The following is an 18,212-nucleotide window of genomic DNA, read 5'->3' as shown; positions in this document are numbered from 1 at the left end:
AACGCCGCCCTTTGGGGTTGGGGGGAATCGGTTTGGTGTTGCACCGACGCTGAGTGCGGGATTTTGAGCGAGCAGCGTCTTCTGCTCGAGGAATTGGGAATTTTAACACTCTCCACAGATGCTGCTAGTATTGCTGAGTATTTTTATTTTAAAAAGTTCTACATGTTACTCAGGTATGATCGTGGCTGTCTACTCCCCTGCAACTTTCTCCTTTTCAACAATATACTGTCACAAAGAGTGAGTGCTTTATGCCCAAATTTGAAGGGTCAATACCCACAATGTAAACCAGAACCAACCCCCCCCCCCCCCCCAAATTCATACAAACTGTGTTTAAAATAGCACTCGACGTTCAATTCCTCCAGTTCTATTTTGATGAAGGAATTGAATGTTCGAGTACATAAATCACTAAAAGCTAGTGCACAAAAATGCTGGTCTTTTATTTCATTGGGGCTGGAATACCAAGGGGAGGAACTTCTGATTTAGTTACATGGAATTTTGGTCAGACTCCACCTGCACTACTGTGTTTCAGTTTTGGGGACCAGTCCTCAGGAAGGCGATATTGGCCTTGGAAGAATGCTGCCGTAGCTTAGCAAGATAAATTTTTAGGACAGGTTGCATAAACTTGGCTTGTATTCCTTTTGTCGGCCATGGCTCAGTTGGTAGCACTCTTGTCTCTGAGTCATAAGATTCTGGGTTCAAATTCTACTCCAAGGCTTGAATACAAAAATCTACACCAACACACCAGTACAGTACTGAGGGAATGTTGCACTGTCTGAAGTGCTGTCTTTCAGAAGAGATGTTAGACTGAGGCTCCATCTGCTGCTTGGTTGGATGTAAAAGATCCCATGGCACTATTGTGAAAAAGAGCAGGGGTGTTATCTCAGGTGTGTTGGCTGATATTTATTCTTCACCCAACATCACAAAAACAAATGACCTGATATTATTCTGTTGAAGGGTCATGAGGACTCGAAACGTCAACTCTTCTTCTCTGCCGATGCTGCCAGACCTGCTGAGTTTTTCCAGGTAATTCTGTTTTTGTTTTGATCTGATCATTGTCACATCATGTTTGTGGGAGTTTGCTATATGTATATTGTCTGCCACATTTCCAACATTACAAGAGTGACTGTGCTTCAAAAAAAATTTCATTGGCTGTTGAGCACTTTGAGACATCAGGTGGTAGTGAAAAATGCTATATAAATGCGAGTATTTCTTTTTTCTTTCTTTTCAACATAGACGATTGAGAGGTTATCTGATTGTGTTTAAAATGTTAAAATAATTTGATAGGATAGATATGGAGGAGTTGTTTATTCTGGTTTGGGAATGAAGAACAAGGGAACATCTTAAAATGAAAGGCCATTCAGGATAAAAAATGGAGAGAGAGTTTTTAACAAGGAGTAGGATTGAAAATGGTGATGTTTGTGGATCCTCTTCCTCCCATTGTTTGTTTCATTGTCCACCTCCATTCAGGACTAGATGTGGCAGGACTGCAGAACTTTGATTTGATCCATTGGTCGTGGGATTGTTTTGCTCTGTCTATTGCGTGCTATTTCTGCTGATGGTCCAAAGCACTTTATAGGTGCCTAGTTTTGAGCTGCCAGATCTGTTCTGAATCCATCCATTTAGTACAGCGGTAGTGCCACTAAATAAGATGGAGCATGCCCTCAATGAGAAGAAGACTATAGCTCTGCAAAAATTGTGCGGAGGTCAGTCCTACCAATAAAGTCATGGGCAGATACATCTGCAGCAAGTCAATTTGTGAGGACAATGTGAGGGGCAGACAGTAGTGTGGCGGTACTGTCACTGGACTAATAATCCAGAGGTCCAGGCTAATGCCCTGGAGACGTGGGTTCAAATCCCACCATGGCAACTGGTGGAATTTAAATTCAATTAATAAAATAATCTGGATTATAAAGACATTCTCAGTAATGATCATAAAACCATCATTGATTGTCATAAAAACCCCGTCTGGGTTCACTGATGTCCTTTAGGGAAGGAAATCTGCCAACCTCAACTGGTCTGGCTTCCAGGTCCACAGTAACGTTGTTGACTCTTAAATGCCCTCTTAAGCAAGCCCCTCAGATCAAGGGCAATTGGGAATAGGGAACAAATGCTGACCTCACCAGCAAGGCTCACATCCCATGCAGGAATGAAAAAAAAAAGGCTTTTTCCTCTTGGTGTTCTCACCATTTGCTGCAGGCCTCTTCTGGCAGATATGTCCTTCAGGACTTGGTCAGCTCAGTCAGTAGTGATGCCATCAAGCCCTCTTGGTAATGGCCATTGAAGTCCCACCCAGAGTACATTCTGTGCCTTTACCACTCTCAGTGCTTCTTCCAAGTGGTGTTTAACATTGGGGAATAATGATTCATCAGCTGAGGGAAGGGGTAAGTGGTAATCAGGAGAAGGTTTCCTTGACTATCTTTGTCCTAATGCCACAAGACTTCATGGGGTCCAGAGTCAATATTGAGAGCTCCCAGGCCCACTTTCTCCCAACTGTATACCATTGTGACGTCACCTCTAATGGGTGCGTCCTGCGGACATGACATACCGATAAAGGAGGAGTCTGGGACATTGGCAGAAACTATGATTCTGTGAGTATGACTATGGCTGTTGCTTGACTCATCTGTGGAACAGCTTTTGCAAAGTTTGCACAAGTCTCCAGATGTTAGTGAATAGGATTTTTCTGGGTTGACTGAGGAAATTGTGCCTTTGTCGTATCTGGTGCCCAGGTCGATGCCAGGTGGTTTGCCCAGTTTTATTTTTTTTTTAACTTTCTGTAGTGTTTTGATACAACTGAGCAGCTTGCTAGGGCATTTCAGTGGGCGGTTAAGAGCCAACCACATCACTATGGGTCTGGAATTTCATGTAGGCCAGACTGGGTAAGGGTGGCAGATTTCCCTAAATGACATTATCTAGCCTGGATGTTGCAGTCAGCAGTGAAGTGGCAGCACTTGCCACTGACCTCAAAGGGCAAACTTACCGAACATAATGGTGGGGGCAAGAATTTCACTTGCAAGGAAGGATGATCCCTTACAGGGCCTCTGCGATGTTCTCTGATACGAGCAAAAAGGACAGGTAATGTGGTGCAATGGATATAATAATACATGCCCACAGAATCCGTCAAGACTAAATTGCTGCAGTGTCTGTCATAATAGATACATGTAAAAGGTCATTGTTCCAAATTATTCTTTTGTTTCAATCACTTTAAAAAAAATCATAAACTTAGACATTTTTTTAATAAGTCAGATAAAAGTTGTATCAGAATAATGTTATAAAGTCCTAAAATAATTTAAAATGTCAGATCTCTCCCATAGCCATTCTGAAAGTTGAAATGCCTCCCAGTGTCAGTGTCCTCACTGGGCCGGATCTTTTAATTATTTGCAAGTGATTCCAGAGGCTCTTTCTGCCTGGAAACACCTGCCATAAAATGTTGTAGTGAAAATACTTTGTTACGTAGTTAGCCTACATTCTTGCCAGTGCTATTTCTTACATTTCAATCCTGAGTTGGACAAGTGCAATAGCAAAGCCTCTGCAACAGCGAAAAATAGCCCACTACAACTTCCAGATTTACACACCACAGTATTACTGGGCCTCTCACTGGTGCAATGACAGCGAACAGTGAGAGCTTCACCATCATTAGCACAGCAAAATTCAGGCCGATGTTGGGTAATCTGGTTTAGCAACTTCCTTAAAGAGTGCCATTTTCTTCAACATCTGTTTCCCTGCTTGACATAGTAAAGGAAGTGTTGACCACAGCCACCTTTACTGCCAGATATGCTGCATTCCTCTACTGAAATCATAAAATTCTGCACCTCAGAAGGAGAGTCATGGTGCTATTCCACTCTTTGAATGAGCTTGCCACCTCCTCCCATTCCCCTGTGCTTTCTCTCTACTCTATTAATTTTCTTTCTCATCCTCTGGGGAGTGTTTCGTGCAGTGCCAAACAGGGCAAGCCTCCTCATGCGCACCGATTGCTGCAATGCTTCCCCTTCACCAGCCATCCACTTCATCTTCCTGGGTTTATTTTATCTTTCCTGTCTGTCTCTTACCTCCCATTTCATTTACCCCCTTGCAGCCTTTCCCAAGACAGAAAAAAATTAAAATAGTTGCAACCTTTGTAAAGGCTAAGACAATTATTATACCCTATGGGGACACCTGTCCTTTAAGGACTATTTATGGTGCAATTTCCTCACTGTTCTTAGATGTGTTTCTAATGTTAAGGCCTAAGATAAACCAGCACTGCCGCATGAGGTATTAAGAGTGGAACACAGATACAGCTACAGCTCTTAGGGCTGGAAATTCAATTGCCCCAGTTTTTGGGCATGGGGGCGCAATGGAAGGTGTCTTCAACAGTGTCGTCAATCGGCAGTTACTCAGCACTAACCCACTCACCGAAGCTCAATTTGGGCTCTGCCAGAACTACTTGGCTCCAGACCTCATGAAAGAGTCCGTCCAAACATGGACAAAAGACCTGAATTGCAGAGATGAGGTGAGAGTGACTGCCTTCGACATCAAGGCAGCATTGGATTGAGCGTGGTATCATGTAAAACTGAAGTCAATGGGAATGGGGAGAAAACTCCACTGGCTGGAGTATTACCTTGCACTAAGGTAGATGGTTGTGGTTGTTGGCATTGCCTTAGGAGTTTTCAAGGCCCAGCTACTTACAGCTGTTTCATCAATGACCTCTCCATCATGTGGTCAGAAGTGGGGCCATTTCATGATGATTGCACAGTGTTCAGTTCCATTTGCAACTCCTCAGATACTGAAGCAGTCAGTGTTTGCAATGCAACAAGACCTGGACAGTGATCAGGCTAGGGCTGAGTGACACGTAACATTCATGGCACACAAGTGCTAGGCAATGACCATTTCTGACAAGAGAGAACCTAACCATCTCCCCTTGAAATTCAGCAATGTTACCATCACTGAATACCACAGCATCAACATACTGAGGGTTACCATTGAGCAGAAACTTGATTGGATCAGTCACATAAATGTGCTGGCTACAAGAGCAGATCAGAGGCTGGGAATTCTGTGGCAAGTAATTCTTGTCTCCCCAAAGGTTGGCCACCATGTACTAGGCACAAGTCAGGAGTACAATGGAATAGTCTTCACTTGCCTGAATGAATGCAGCTGCAACAACACTAAGCTTGACACCATCCAGGACAAAGCAACCTGCTTGATTGGCACCCCATCCACCACCATAAAACATTCATTACCTCCACCACTAGCACAGAGTGGTAGCAGCAAGTACCACCTATAAGATGTACTGCAGCAACTTGCCAAGGCTCCTTCGACAGCATCTTCCAAACCCATGACCTCTACCACTTAGAATGACCAGGACTACAGATATATGGGAGCATCACCAAGTTTCCCCTCCACATCACACACGCACAGTTATTGGGTCAAAACCCTGGAACTCCTTTCCTATCAGCACTGAGGTTGTACATGCTGTGGTTGGAGAAGCAACGCACCATGCCTTTCTCAGGGCCATTAAGAATGGGCAATAAATGCTGGCTTTGCCAGCAATGCTGACATCCAATGAACGATTAAAAAGAAATCCACAGGTAGATATGCCACCAAATGTTGCTCATCAACCTGTCCCAAATTTATTTCTAACCCACACCAAGGTGTCACATAAGTTGAGGGGTCTTTGGTTGTTTTCCCACATGCCCACATATTCAAGCTACAACTTGCAACTGACATCTTGGAAGGACTTTGCACATAAAATCATTATTGCCACCTCCACAAGCATGATACAAGGGCCTTGAAAGTCTGCAGGGCTTCTCACCTGACCTAAGTGCGAGGATCAGGCCATTGTGACCCTGCCAGAGTGAGTGAGGTCTGGAGGAGGTCACCTTATTATCATGCTAATGGAAGGTCCTGGCACATGTCACTGGTGGCACATTTTAGGAGAGAAACCAAGAAGCCCTCTAATGTAGTAGATCATGTTTGAAGTGGACATATCTGGATCCTGGACTTATTTGCAGCTCTTCTGTATTCCTGTCTGACTTACTGTGAGGTTGAACCAGTTTGGCCACCAATTTTCACCCTTGTGGTTAGTTGCTGATAAGCAAGCTGATCAGCAGCATGACCACATGATTGCCTGGTGGCAATCCCTCTCTCAAACCCTCTATCTACTTTGGGAAATGCAGCTGTGCAGTAACATTGGGCACTGAGCCACATTGCTGTTGATGTCCAGCAGGGAAGGAGAGAAAGTCCTGGTCATCATCAGTCACCACACCAGCCACCTGCTTGATAGCTGTGTGGGTAATTATTCACTCATTTTCCCACAAAGTTTAGAAAGAAAACTGAATGCACCTGGCCAGCTCCTGTTTACAGTTTTGAAGATGGGTCTACACTTGAAATTTTATCTTGTCTATCCTGCCCATGGATGCTTTCAGACCTGTTGAGTGTTCCCAGCATTTTCTGTTTCTCTGAATGTAACAGAAGCTTCTAGAGAGAATATTTTGTCAGTATTTTCTGTAACATTGATACTTTTACCATAACCAGTATTCTGCAAACTTTTATATTCAATGAAATTTTATCAGTTAAATCTGAAAACTGGGAACCCTAGTTATTTAATGCTGACAATTACCATTCGAAATTGACAAAAATTAAGGGACTTTCTGCTCCTAAACTGATCTATATTCCCTTCTGTTTATTTTATAACTATTTCCCTTTCCCTTCACCACATCTGGTTTTGTAGTTTCTGAAAGTTTCAGTTCTGCTTTTGATCCTGTAGCCTAAAAGCACCACTTAGAAAGAAAGACAAATGTTCATGTTTTTTATAGTGTGCTCCGTGTACTTGGCTGCCTTTTTACACTGTGCCACCAAAAAATGAGCAATGTGTACAGCAGCAACTGATTCAAATAGTTAGGGACCATCAGTTTCAGATTTGTTGAGTTGTTAAGTGCCATTCTAGTCCGCATTTTGCTGTAATCAAAACAATAGAGATTTTCTCTGGCTATACCATTACCTGTACGTGGCACAGATGAACTGTTTTATACTGTTTTGCAGATGTTGGCGCAGAGAGCATGTCCATTTGCAGAGGTAAGAATCTACATTTTTCAGTACATTTGCACTTTAACCTAGTTTGTTTTTCTCAATCTTCTCAAACATGTCAGTCAAATGTTACGTTTTATAACTCACTAAGAAATATAGAATATTCAGAACATAACAGTAGTTTTTCAATTAATGTACGATTATCTATAGAAAGCTTTTTAATATGAGCTGAAAGCTTGGAATTAATCTGTTGCAATCTTTTCTATATAAATCCTGGAACATTTTTTGTATCAATTAACCATATTTGCAAAAGTCTAATTGTACACATTAACATGTTGTTGGACTGGTGTGGTTCAAGTGAAGACCTACCAGCACCTTTTCAAGGGCAACTAGGAATTGGCAATAAGTGCCCAGCTTGCCAGCAACAGCCATATCCTGAAAATGAATAAAAATAAATCACAACGGGTGGGGGAAAAATACATGTTTGCACCTTTAGTAAATAGACCTGTACATGTTGCAGAAAGTTTTAGAACAGAATTAGAACATGCCTTGTAGGGAACCTTAAGCCTGTCCTCTTGATTTCAGAGGTGGATGCCCTGAGAGTGTGGAAATAATAGCACTGCTTAGAGTGTACTTCTTTTGCTGCTTCTGGAAATCCATTACAGCTACGTTGGTCCCATTCATTGGAACTCCCTCTCTCAAACCTCTTCACAATTTTTCTCTCTGGCTTAAAAAGGACTTAGTATCTGTTGTTTTTATATGATTCTTCAGTAAAGTATTTTGGGATGATTTCCAACCTTGGGGCCTGACTTTAACTCTATGCAAGTGAGTGGGTTTTGAATGAGTTAATATCTTTTTGGTGTCTGACTTAGCTCAGTGGTAGCACTCTCACCTGCAAAATGTTGGCAAGCACTCTTTTTTCATCCTATTAATGCATGAAAAACTGATCATTCAACTACAAGTTATGGTGGTAGCTTTTACTAATGGGACATTTCAAATGAATGTAAAGTAGGTGATACTCTGAATATCAGCATCCAAATTCATCTGCGTTTGCTGACCCTGCAACTGCAAAGGGTCCATTCCCTCTACATGAAGCTTATGTTTGTGATGTCAAAGCCAGCGATGTTTTAGACAGCTGCCTGCATCAATGATGGTGCAGAGCTAACAAAGACAGAAAAGAACACACAACATTGATCTCACTCCCTGTCACTTGCTGTTCTCTCCTCCGCTTGCCACTCCTTACCTTCACTTCCTTCTCCTGATCGCTACGCTCTCATTCCTCTCTGCTCCCTCCAACTTGCTACTTCCTGCTGTTTGCCACTTGCTCCCTGCTCTCTCCTGTTCCTTTGCTGCTTCCCCCAGCTCCCTCCCTTCACATTGACTTTCTGCCCCAACCCCCCTACCCCCAACCAGCTGCTTGTTGCCCCCTTCTGCTCCTTTCAGCTCTTCTCACAAGCTGCCACCCTGCTACCTCCCTTTGCTGCTCCCTTCACCACTGCCCCCTGCACTCTCTCTTGCTCGCTACTCCTGCGTCACAGTGAGCGGAAGGTAGTGGCGTGTGGGAGGAAGTGACACAAGAAGGGAGAGGGGTAGTGGCAAGAGGAGGGAGCAGCAACAGATGGAGTGGAAAGCAGCGAGCAGGAGTAAGCAGCAAGAAGAGCGGGAAGAAGTGGTGAACAGGGGTTGTTGAAGGGAGTGATGAACATAAGGGTGCGGGGGGTGGGGAGCAGCAAGCTGGGGGGGACAGTAGAGGGGGCTGTGGGAGGGGGAAGCAGGACAGAGCAGTGGTGGGTGGTGGACAACATGTGCACAACAATGACGTCAGTGGTTGGTGAAACTGCGCATGGGCTGGAGGATGGATTAGGTGCTGAGTTCCTGTTTGTCAGGAATTACAGTGCCATTCTAATCTGTGCTATGCTACCTTGCACGGCTGCTTTGGCTCTGCAGTAGCACCTATGTCCCTGAATCAGAATGTTGTGAATTCAAGCTGCACTACATAGACTTGAGCAAGTAGGTTGGCACTTCGGTGCCATGTTGAGGAGTGCTGCACTGCTAGGGGTGCTGTTTTCTAGATGAGATGCTAAACCAAGTCCTTGACTGTATGAGAAGGCAATGTTTGAAGAAGAGTTTGACCAGGTATCCTGACCAATGTTTTGTCTTCCAACCAGGAGCACTCCAACGTGTTATTTAGTCATTTATTTCACTGCAGCTTATGGTATCTAGCCATGTGCAAATTAATTGTAATATGTTCCTCTATGTCATAGCAGTGACAACACTAAAAAAAATGTTTTGGAGGTTATTTAGTCCATTAAGTTCTTTTGGAGGTTATTTAGTCCATTAAGTTTTTCTGTGTGATCAAAATATATTTTGTTCGTTTCCCTGTTTTTTTTTTCAATCCACTAAGGGATTCCTTTATCGCTTTGTAGTTTTTATACCCAAAACATTAAATTTGGCTTTTTTATCACCTGTTTGTGAAAGAGCTGCTGTTTGATTGCAGTATTGTACTTGCAAATAGTATAGCTGAACACTAGAGATGGACTGATGAATTTTTAGAAATTACACTCCAGGGTCTCATAGTGCTTGGCACAGTACATCTGAAGCAAATGGTCCAGAGGCTCTGAAATAATAGCAGTCATTGAATTACCATATCAACTTGAATGTTTTCACAGACACAACATCCAGCATTTTCTGTCTTTATTTCGGATTTCCAGCACTTATGTTTTTTTTTCTTTTTGTACATACAGACATAAAACACCTCTTCCTTTAGTGTGTATGCTACTTCCTTTAACTTGTGATTCAAATGAAAATATATTGGTATATAATAAAATCTATAAACTATAAATAAAATAAATGCTCGCAATAGCACATACATTAACGTTACCACCTTGTAAAATGGTGTTTAAGATTCTGATTGGATCTTAATATAGCTGCTGTGCCAAACGAATCTAATAAGAAAGAGGAAGTTATTTTACATTTTTAACACTTCCCGTTTATTTATAATTACTTTTTGAATATCTGTGGCAAGTTGCAAAAAAACATAAATGCATTATTCAGTTAAGCAGTTCTCTATAGTATGTCTAAGCAAAAGTTAGATGTTTAATCCTGACTAAGAAGATATTTTCTGGAATATTCTCCATCATTTTTCTGCCTTCCTTTCGGTATGATGATCAGGTTTCAAATAAAGGAAGTTTTTTGTAAAGTGTTTCATTATTTTAATTTTATTTAACAATTTCATATACTGAAACAACATCCTTTACAAAAGGATTTATCGCCACTCAGAATAATACTGAAAGGCATTAGTGGCTTGTAATTTCTGCTTTACAGATGGGAACAACTTGGCATATTTATTCTGAAAATATTCAATGCGAAAGGTTAATCTTGTACAATAGAACCATATTCAGATATGATAAACTGCAAAAATATAACTTCATAGGAGACAGTCCAGAAAGTTGTATATAAAACTTTTTATTTAAGGCTGTTTTCTTCGTTAACACAGGATTACTTAGGGGGAGTGGGCAGAATTTGTACTGTAATACAACAAAATCATTAAATATCTGATTATTTGTAAAGTTATTTTCGTACATGCGGACTGTGGTACTGAGTAACAAGGATGTGCAACATTGGAATCTATATAGTTCAATATTGTGCTAGAGAATTATAGGGCCGAATTTTACACTCCCCCACCAATGAGTTTGAGGCAGGGAGGCTTTTAAATCCAGTGTGCAACTTGCCCGCCACCTGCCCCACTCCCACTGCAGTTATACCAGTAGTGGGGGTGTCTTTGGTTGGCCCACTGGCCCATGGACCAATTGAGATCCATTAATGAGGCAATTTATGCCCACTTAAGGGCCTCATCCAACTGCTGCCAGGATTTAACCGGCAACGGTAGAGGCCACAGCAACATAGTGGACAGTGGGGACCCCTCCTTAACAGGCCCTCTGGACCCCCGGAGAGGCCACTTCAAGGTGTTATCTCCCCCAAGTTGCTCCCCCCCGCCACACACACACACACACACATGGCCTCTCAAACTGCAGCCCCCATACTGGAGCCTTCCAGCTCAGCAACTTGCGAGACCCCAATGTACTTATTCAATCCTGATCCAGTGTTGCACACCTCTGTCCCGAAGTCAGAGGCCGACAGCTGTCTGAGGCAGGACTTCATGTCCTTGAGGAACAGAAATCCAGCCTCCAGGCTACTAACAGCAACCGTTAAATGGCTGCAGGGCAGCCGGTGTTCCCGTGGATGGGCTCTCTGCTGACATTTCAGCTGGGAGTGGCAGGGAATCCGGTGTCTCGTATAATTCAGCCCACACTGGGAACTTTAGCTGACAGTTGTGCATCTCAGAAAATAGTGAGGGCATCGATATGACTATCCTTTCACAAAGAAAGTCTGAGATTTCTTTTTTGTTTGAAGGTATTGTGCAAATTTACTTGTGAATCGTTTCATCGCACCCCCACCCTTCACGCTTTAAGTATTTCCACATGAAGTTGCTATTAAAGCTTCAAGAGAAGAGGGACTGGTGAATGGTGGTAGATGTTTGTTAAGAAAATATAAACATGAAAATATATTTCCCTGTATTGTGTGAGTGTATGTAAGGAGTTTTCTAATACAATTAGTGCATGTGGCTATAGTGGTGTCACTGTAGTCAAACCTGTGGTTAGTCAGCAATTCCTATTGGACAGCACTGGTTTACATATTCAGATGAAGAAAGAGTGATGTCGCATTTTTGATGTATTGCTATGGTAATTCAAATGGCATAGAATAGGGTGGAGATGCCTTCTCCAGCCAACAGGGAATTAAGATCAAACATCAATGGGAACAAAATGACCCTGCATTGTTAAATCTCATTATCTCCACATATCTGAAATAGATTGAGGAACCCACCATACACTTATTACTACAGACATTTTCTGACTGTGAGCACAAGCACAGTGACCATTGCTGCAGAATGTACCTCAGAGGAGGAGTGGAAAACCTGGAGCTCACAGGACATAGTCTGCCCCAGAATCTCAACAGGACCACACTAGGTGATCATTCTGATGTAGTTGACACATTGTTGAGAAGAACAAATGGAAGGTTAGGCTTATCAGGGCATTGTGATTGCACTGTGCTACCATGCCCTAGTGAGACTTAACAATGCAGAGTCATTTTGTTCCTAGTACTGTCTGATTTTAACTCCCTGTTGTCTGGAGAAGGCATCCCCACCCTATTCTATGTTAGCTGAATTACCATATGTAGCAGTGGCCACCCATCTTCCCGGAAACATGTCAATATTGCTCCCAACGCCTCCTGTTAAATTAGCAGGGCCACAAAACAGTTGGAAATGGATTTGCCTTCCTTTCCATTGACTTCATAATTGCCTCTTTCCCCCCTCCCCCATCCCCCAACAACTCTTAAAAATCTTTGGCTGTGTAGGCCACAACACAGGCTTGGACTTCCAGGTAGGTCTCTGTTTCTGACTGACAGACCAGGATGCCTCATCTCTTGGAGTGTTGTGTTGGGGGATGGGAAGTGGTAGCTTCTAGCATGTTTTCCATGTTGGTACTGAGGAACCCCTGGACTGTGAGTCGTTTTCTCTTAGTCAGTCTTCCTCTCATGCGGGTGACCTTGGGTGCGGTATTGAGAGATTCCACCCTGAACAAGGCTTATGAAACTGTCATGAAGGCTATGTCCTGGTGTTTCTACGTTGCTACATATTTTCTGCCTGATCCTATGCACTCCTGCCGAATTTATAGCTGGAGTGTGCCAGAAGGGCAACGGTGGCATAGCTGAAGTATGGGTTACAGGGGACATAGAAGGTTTACTACCAACCCTGAAGAATTTGCTTCAATGCCAGGGTCTTTGGTTCTGCAACTGCTATGGACTTGGTGTCTTCAAGGTGGCATCTGCGGTCACTTTGTAGGGTTACAGAACTGCTAGCAATATGCAGCCCAACTGACGTAGTTAGAGATGTAATGAGTGATTTAATTAATCCAATGTTTTCAGCAGTTCTTGGGGATTGCAACTTGGAAAATCTCTTGTGTTCACATATCAAAGGAAATGGCTGGCCTGCAACCTGTGATATCCTATTCATTAATTGCAGTGGATGATAAATCAAGATACTGTGCGATCAGACTTCCTGAGATGAGCTCCCTGAGTGTGGATTACTGCTGGGAGTGCTGGACCCCTTTAAAAGAAAACTGGAAATCTTAAATATCCGCAGGAAATGCTCTTCAGCACCTGAGAAGGAATAAAGACAGGATATCAGGTGCAGCCTCTTTATTAGACTGACTTTACCATAAATCTGTTCATTAGAGCTTTCAGAGTCTTTTCACTGAAACTAACTTAACATTGTTGTCATTACCTCAATTATTCACCCCTGTTTTACATTCTACGACTGAATTTTCTCACCATTTTGAAACATGCAGGAGGTTGGTTCAACAATGTGAAACTATTACTATTGTAGATGGGTTCTGCTTGGCTGCTATATTTTTGTAACCATTTCTCGATTAAGGTTTCTTGCATTTTCCACTTTGCAACATGTCACTCAATGGCTTGTTTTATTTTCAGATCAACTTTACTTGAGGTGCAATACTAATATTCATATTTTGTTTTTGTTTCAGTTTTCTCATTGCACTAAGTAGATTCAACGTAAGGAATACGCAAGTGTTCAGCTGCAGAAAAGAAATACAGTAAAGTTCCTCACCATGGTCACCATTGTCTCCTCTTTTGTCTGGATTTTAATGTTTAGAACCTGCTACAATTTGTGTTTTCCTGCAAAGAATGATGTTGTCATAAACAATTCATCCTCCTCACTGTCTACTGTCCCAAAGAACCTACCAAGTCTCACACAAATATTGGATTTATCGCAAAACAACATCATTGGGATTCATATGCAGGATTTTGCTTCTCTTCACCAGTTGAAAAGTTTGAATTTGTCATCCAATAAGATCAGAAATTTAGCTGCTGCTACTTTCAGGTCTAATCAAGAGCTGGAATGTTTAGATCTTTCCATGAATGAACTTGCGAATATTGAATGTCACTTTTTACTTAATGTTAACTCTCTCAAATATTTGGATATTTCTTATAATAATTTTCTTAGTCTGACACTAGGAAAAGCATTTAGCTTCCTGAAAGATCTGGAATATTTAAGATTAGGAAGTAGGAAAACAATAAAGTTACAGAAAAATGATCTTGAAGCAATTTCAGGGAAACAGTTGCAGGAAGTTTCAATTGGATTAGAAACATTGTCAGAGTATGAGCCTGGTACTTTACAGGTTTTGAGGACAGCAAAACTCCATATTGTTTTGCCATCTATTAACTATACAAATGTACTTGAAAGGGTCATATATGATGCCTTCAACATATCTGATACTTTAAAATTATCGGGCATTGACTGCTGCCAAAATTGCATCCAAAAATTATCAAGCATTGACTGCTGCAAACACTGCAGTCTATTAAAATCAAGAAGGGGCTGCTGCCGACATTGCAACCGTTATATTAACAGTTTTAAAATGCTGGAAAAATTCTCAAAAGTCACAAACCTATCTTTACAATATTTAACATTGGACTGGGAAGCTTTTGAAAGCATAACAGAAATTATTTGGTCTTCTATGGTGAAAAATCTCAACATTTTTAATATGAAAATATGCCAAGTTACACCCTTCTCACTCGGGCATTTGGAAACAACATTGAAGACATTTGCAGTAAGGCAAGTAGAAACGGTACCATTCTATGTAAATCAGTCAGTTATATATCATTTCTTTGATGTGATAAAGGCTGAAAATCTGATGGTTTGTGAATCCGGAATGATTTTCATGACTTGTCCAAACAAAGGAAACACTTATAAATTAATTGACCTTTCTGATAATTCAGTTACCAGTGATTTTCTTTTCCAAGACTGTCAGACCCTAAATTCATTGGAGACTCTTATTTTACAACAGAATAAGCTTGGTCAATTATTTGAAGTGAGTAACATGACCAAATACATGAAAACCCTGAAGCATCTGGATGTGAGTCAAAACCAGCTTATTCTTGATGAGATTAGAGTTTGCCCTTGGACCAACAGTTTGACAAAGCTGAACCTATCCTCAAACAGACTTACAGATTCGGTTTTCACATGCTTACCTAGCAACGTAGAGGTCCTTGATGTGCAGAAAAATGATATTTTTAGTGTTCCCAAAATGTTGAACAACCTGAATATGTTGAAAGAATTATATCTTGGCACTAATAAGCTGGCTAATCCTCCTGACTGTAGCAAATTTATTAACCTTGAGATCTTGTTTGTCGAGGCGAATGCATTCCATGAACCTTCAAGCAGTTTTCTTCAAAGTTGCCAACGGCTGACTGTGCTGAATGCTGCCTCCAATCCATTTACATGTACCTGCAATCTGAGAGACTTTAGTAGGATGAAGGAAAACACCCACATAGAGATGATAGGCTGGCCAAAGTCCTATCGCTGTGCCTACCCAGATAACCTTAAAGGAACATTATTGGAGGACATCCATTTATCAGAAGTGACATGCAGCACAACTCTCTTACTGGTGATTGTACTGGGTAGTATGATCGCATTAACAATTGTAATTGGGCTTATGTGTCATTTTTTGGACTTGCCTTGGTACTTAAGGATGATTTGGCAATGGACCCAGATGAAACGAAGAACAATGAAGACTGACTCCCACCACTTATCTGAAAATTTGGTCTATCATGCTTTTGTGTCCTACAGCCAACATGATTCCACCTGGGTGAAGGAGCAGCTACTACCAAATCTAGAAGAGAAGGGCAGCCCATTACGAATCTGTCTTCATGAAAGAAATTTTATTCCAGGCAAAGGTATTATTGAAAACATAATCAACTGTATAGAGAAGAGTTACAAATCAATATTTGTTTTGTCACCTAACTTCATTCAGAGTGAGTGGTGCCATTATGAGCTTTACTTTGCACAGCACCAGGTATTAAATGAACAGTCTGATAACTTAATACTGATTGTTTTGGAGCCAATCCCTCAGTACCTAATTCCATCTAAATATTATAAACTGAAATCACTTATGGCAAAGAAGACTTACTTAGAATGGCCTAGCGACAAAAACAAACAGAGACTATTCTGGGCCAATCTGCAGGCCACAATAGGAATAAACCTGACCGCTCCGTCAGAGGAATTTTTTTGTGTAAATACTGACCAATAATATTCTGAGCTGCATCACTTTAATCTTCATAGTGTACATATATTCTATCAGTGTGTTCATTTCATGAGCTTATAATGTTTAGAATTATACTGAAAGTACAAAATTTGCAAGTTAAAAGATTACACCAGTAAACCTTCAACAAGACATTGGCTGCATCCGCTGATTACCTTCAGACTGAAAGGACAAATAAAGTTAGGTACTTAGTAATATGCAAATCTGAACAAGAAGAGCAGGAGGGTTTAAAGAAAATGTGGGAGAAAAAGGTGGATGAGTTAATTAGTACCTTGCGTGCCTGGTTGGCATCCTTTCATCTGTGAGAGATGATGGGAATGTGGCCTCAGAACTTTGGTGAGGTCAGATACTGCACTCCTTTTGATGGCTGAACAAGCCGATTCTGGAAAGACAAAGTCTGTCATAAGTGCCACACATGAAGTTGTTCCTTGCTGGCGGTGCGAGGTGACCTCCACTGCACCTTAAGTGGGGCCTTTAAATCACAACAGGGGAACTAACATGTGACTTGAGACCTCATAGACCACACATACACACTGTCATCAACAGCCACAGCCTGTATTTATATAGTGTTTTTAATGTAATAAAACATTCCAAGAATCTTGGAATTATGTGAACCACACAAGGTGATATTAGGGCAGATGGGAAAAATCTTGGTCAAAGAAGTGGTTTTTAAGGAGTGTCTTAAAGGAAGAAAGTGAGGTAGAGAGGTGAGGAGGTTTAGGAAAGGAATTCCGGAGCTTAAGGCTCAGGCAACTAAGGCATGACTTCTAATGGTGGAGCAATTAAAATTGGGGATGCTCAAAAGGCTATACTTAGATGAGTGCAGATATCTCGGAGGGATGTAGGTCTGGAGGGGGTTACAGAGAAAGGGAAGAAAGGCCATGGAGGGACTTGAAAACAAGGATGAGAATTTTAAAATTGAGGCATTGCTTAATCGGGATCCAATGTAGGTCAAAACATGAGCTGGAGGAAAGTTTAAAGGAAAAGAAAGGCATGATATGTGCCATAAAAATTTACTTTTGTCTACAAAGTAGGGAGAGCAGTAATTTTTCATGAAAAGAGGTAAGTTCTAGAGAACTAGCAAAAGCTGTTAGCCAGTTTGAATGTGGCTGAGACTGGAAGTGGGAGGACCAGGGTTTGGAACCAGAATGACCTGATATACACCAAACACTCAAGAGGTGATGAGACTCCTACAAGGAGTAAAAAAAGTACACAGCAGGCATTGATGAGGGGTTCTCTAACATTCCCCGAGTGTCTCCATGTAAAAGTGAATATGTGGAAGTTTGCAGACTTACAAATGTGTAACAAAGTTATAAGCACTTTACATCTCTGTAGTCTTGTTTTTGAACATTTGGTGAGATCTTCATGCAACTTTCAGAGTGGACTTTGGTTATTAATGTTTTGGCAATATTTTTAAAAAAAATTATGTGAACTAGCGCAACTGCATCTGACGATAGATATGGAAAGAAATTAACTCATTCCACTAATTGCTGTTTTTAATTCACGAAGCAACAACTTTTTTTGTATGCTGAATGTAAATAAATGCATTGAACATTGTTAAGGTTTGAATTTCTTAAACTGAATGGATATTCTCCATGGTGACAAGAAAATCATGAATTGACAAATTAACTCTTTGGGCTGTCATGAACATCCACAATGTTTTCCTTTTCTTTTAAGCAGGAACCACAGATTTCAAAACAGCATGAATGTTGGTTGGCCAGCATTACCCCAAATAGTCCTTTGACAGAAAAATAGCTTCAACATTGGAAAAATGTTAATGCAGCAGGAGACCTAGTAGTTTTAATAATTTAAGATCTTAACTTTAGATAGCTTCAGGCATCAGCGCTGAACTTTTAGGCCCAGATGGAAGTGGCATGTGGGTGGGTGGGCGGATAAATTTGCGCTGCTGGCCAGTGTGCCGGTTCCCTAGCTTCATCCGGCTTCCATTTTCCTGGTAGCGGGATGGAGGTCGCTAGTGCTACCTGCCCAGAAGTGGTGGTTAGCTAATGGATGACATTTAAGGTCCATTAAAGCCTA

General features: G+C 41.5%; 1 protein-coding gene across 10 annotated transcripts; it reads left to right on the top strand.

The window, feature by feature from the left end:
• Positions 1 to 17,732, top strand: tlr1 (toll-like receptor 1). Of its 10 annotated transcripts, none has more exons than XM_078546197.1 (4): positions 1 to 127; positions 7,015 to 7,047; positions 13,082 to 13,246; positions 13,602 to 17,732. In XM_078546197.1, the coding sequence occupies exon 4, from the start codon at positions 13,686 to 13,688 to the stop codon at positions 16,161 to 16,163; it is 2,478 nt and encodes an 825-aa protein (XP_078402323.1). In that variant the 5' UTR covers positions 1 to 127; positions 7,015 to 7,047; positions 13,082 to 13,246; positions 13,602 to 13,685; the 3' UTR covers positions 16,164 to 17,732. The 10 variants fall into 10 exon arrangements, with proteins under 10 accessions (XP_078402323.1, XP_078402335.1, XP_078402343.1 ...); XM_078546209.1 differs by having other exon boundaries at positions 13,036 to 13,246; XM_078546217.1 differs by having other exon boundaries at positions 40 to 137.
• Positions 17,733 to 18,212: the final 480 nt, after the last annotated feature.

The sequence above is a fragment of the Cetorhinus maximus genome, chromosome 1, assembly GCF_964194155.1.
Source record: "Cetorhinus maximus chromosome 1, sCetMax3.hap1.1, whole genome shotgun sequence".
NCBI lineage: Eukaryota > Metazoa > Chordata > Chondrichthyes > Lamniformes > Cetorhinidae > Cetorhinus > Cetorhinus maximus.
The sequence above is the reverse complement of the archived record's forward strand: the minus strand, read 5'-3'. Positions and strand labels throughout refer to the sequence as shown.

Coding starts and splice junctions, on each gene's coding strand:
- tlr1 (XM_078546197.1), top strand. CDS start 13,686: ATGGTCACCATTGTCTCCTCTTTTGTCTGGATTTTAATGTTTAGAACC.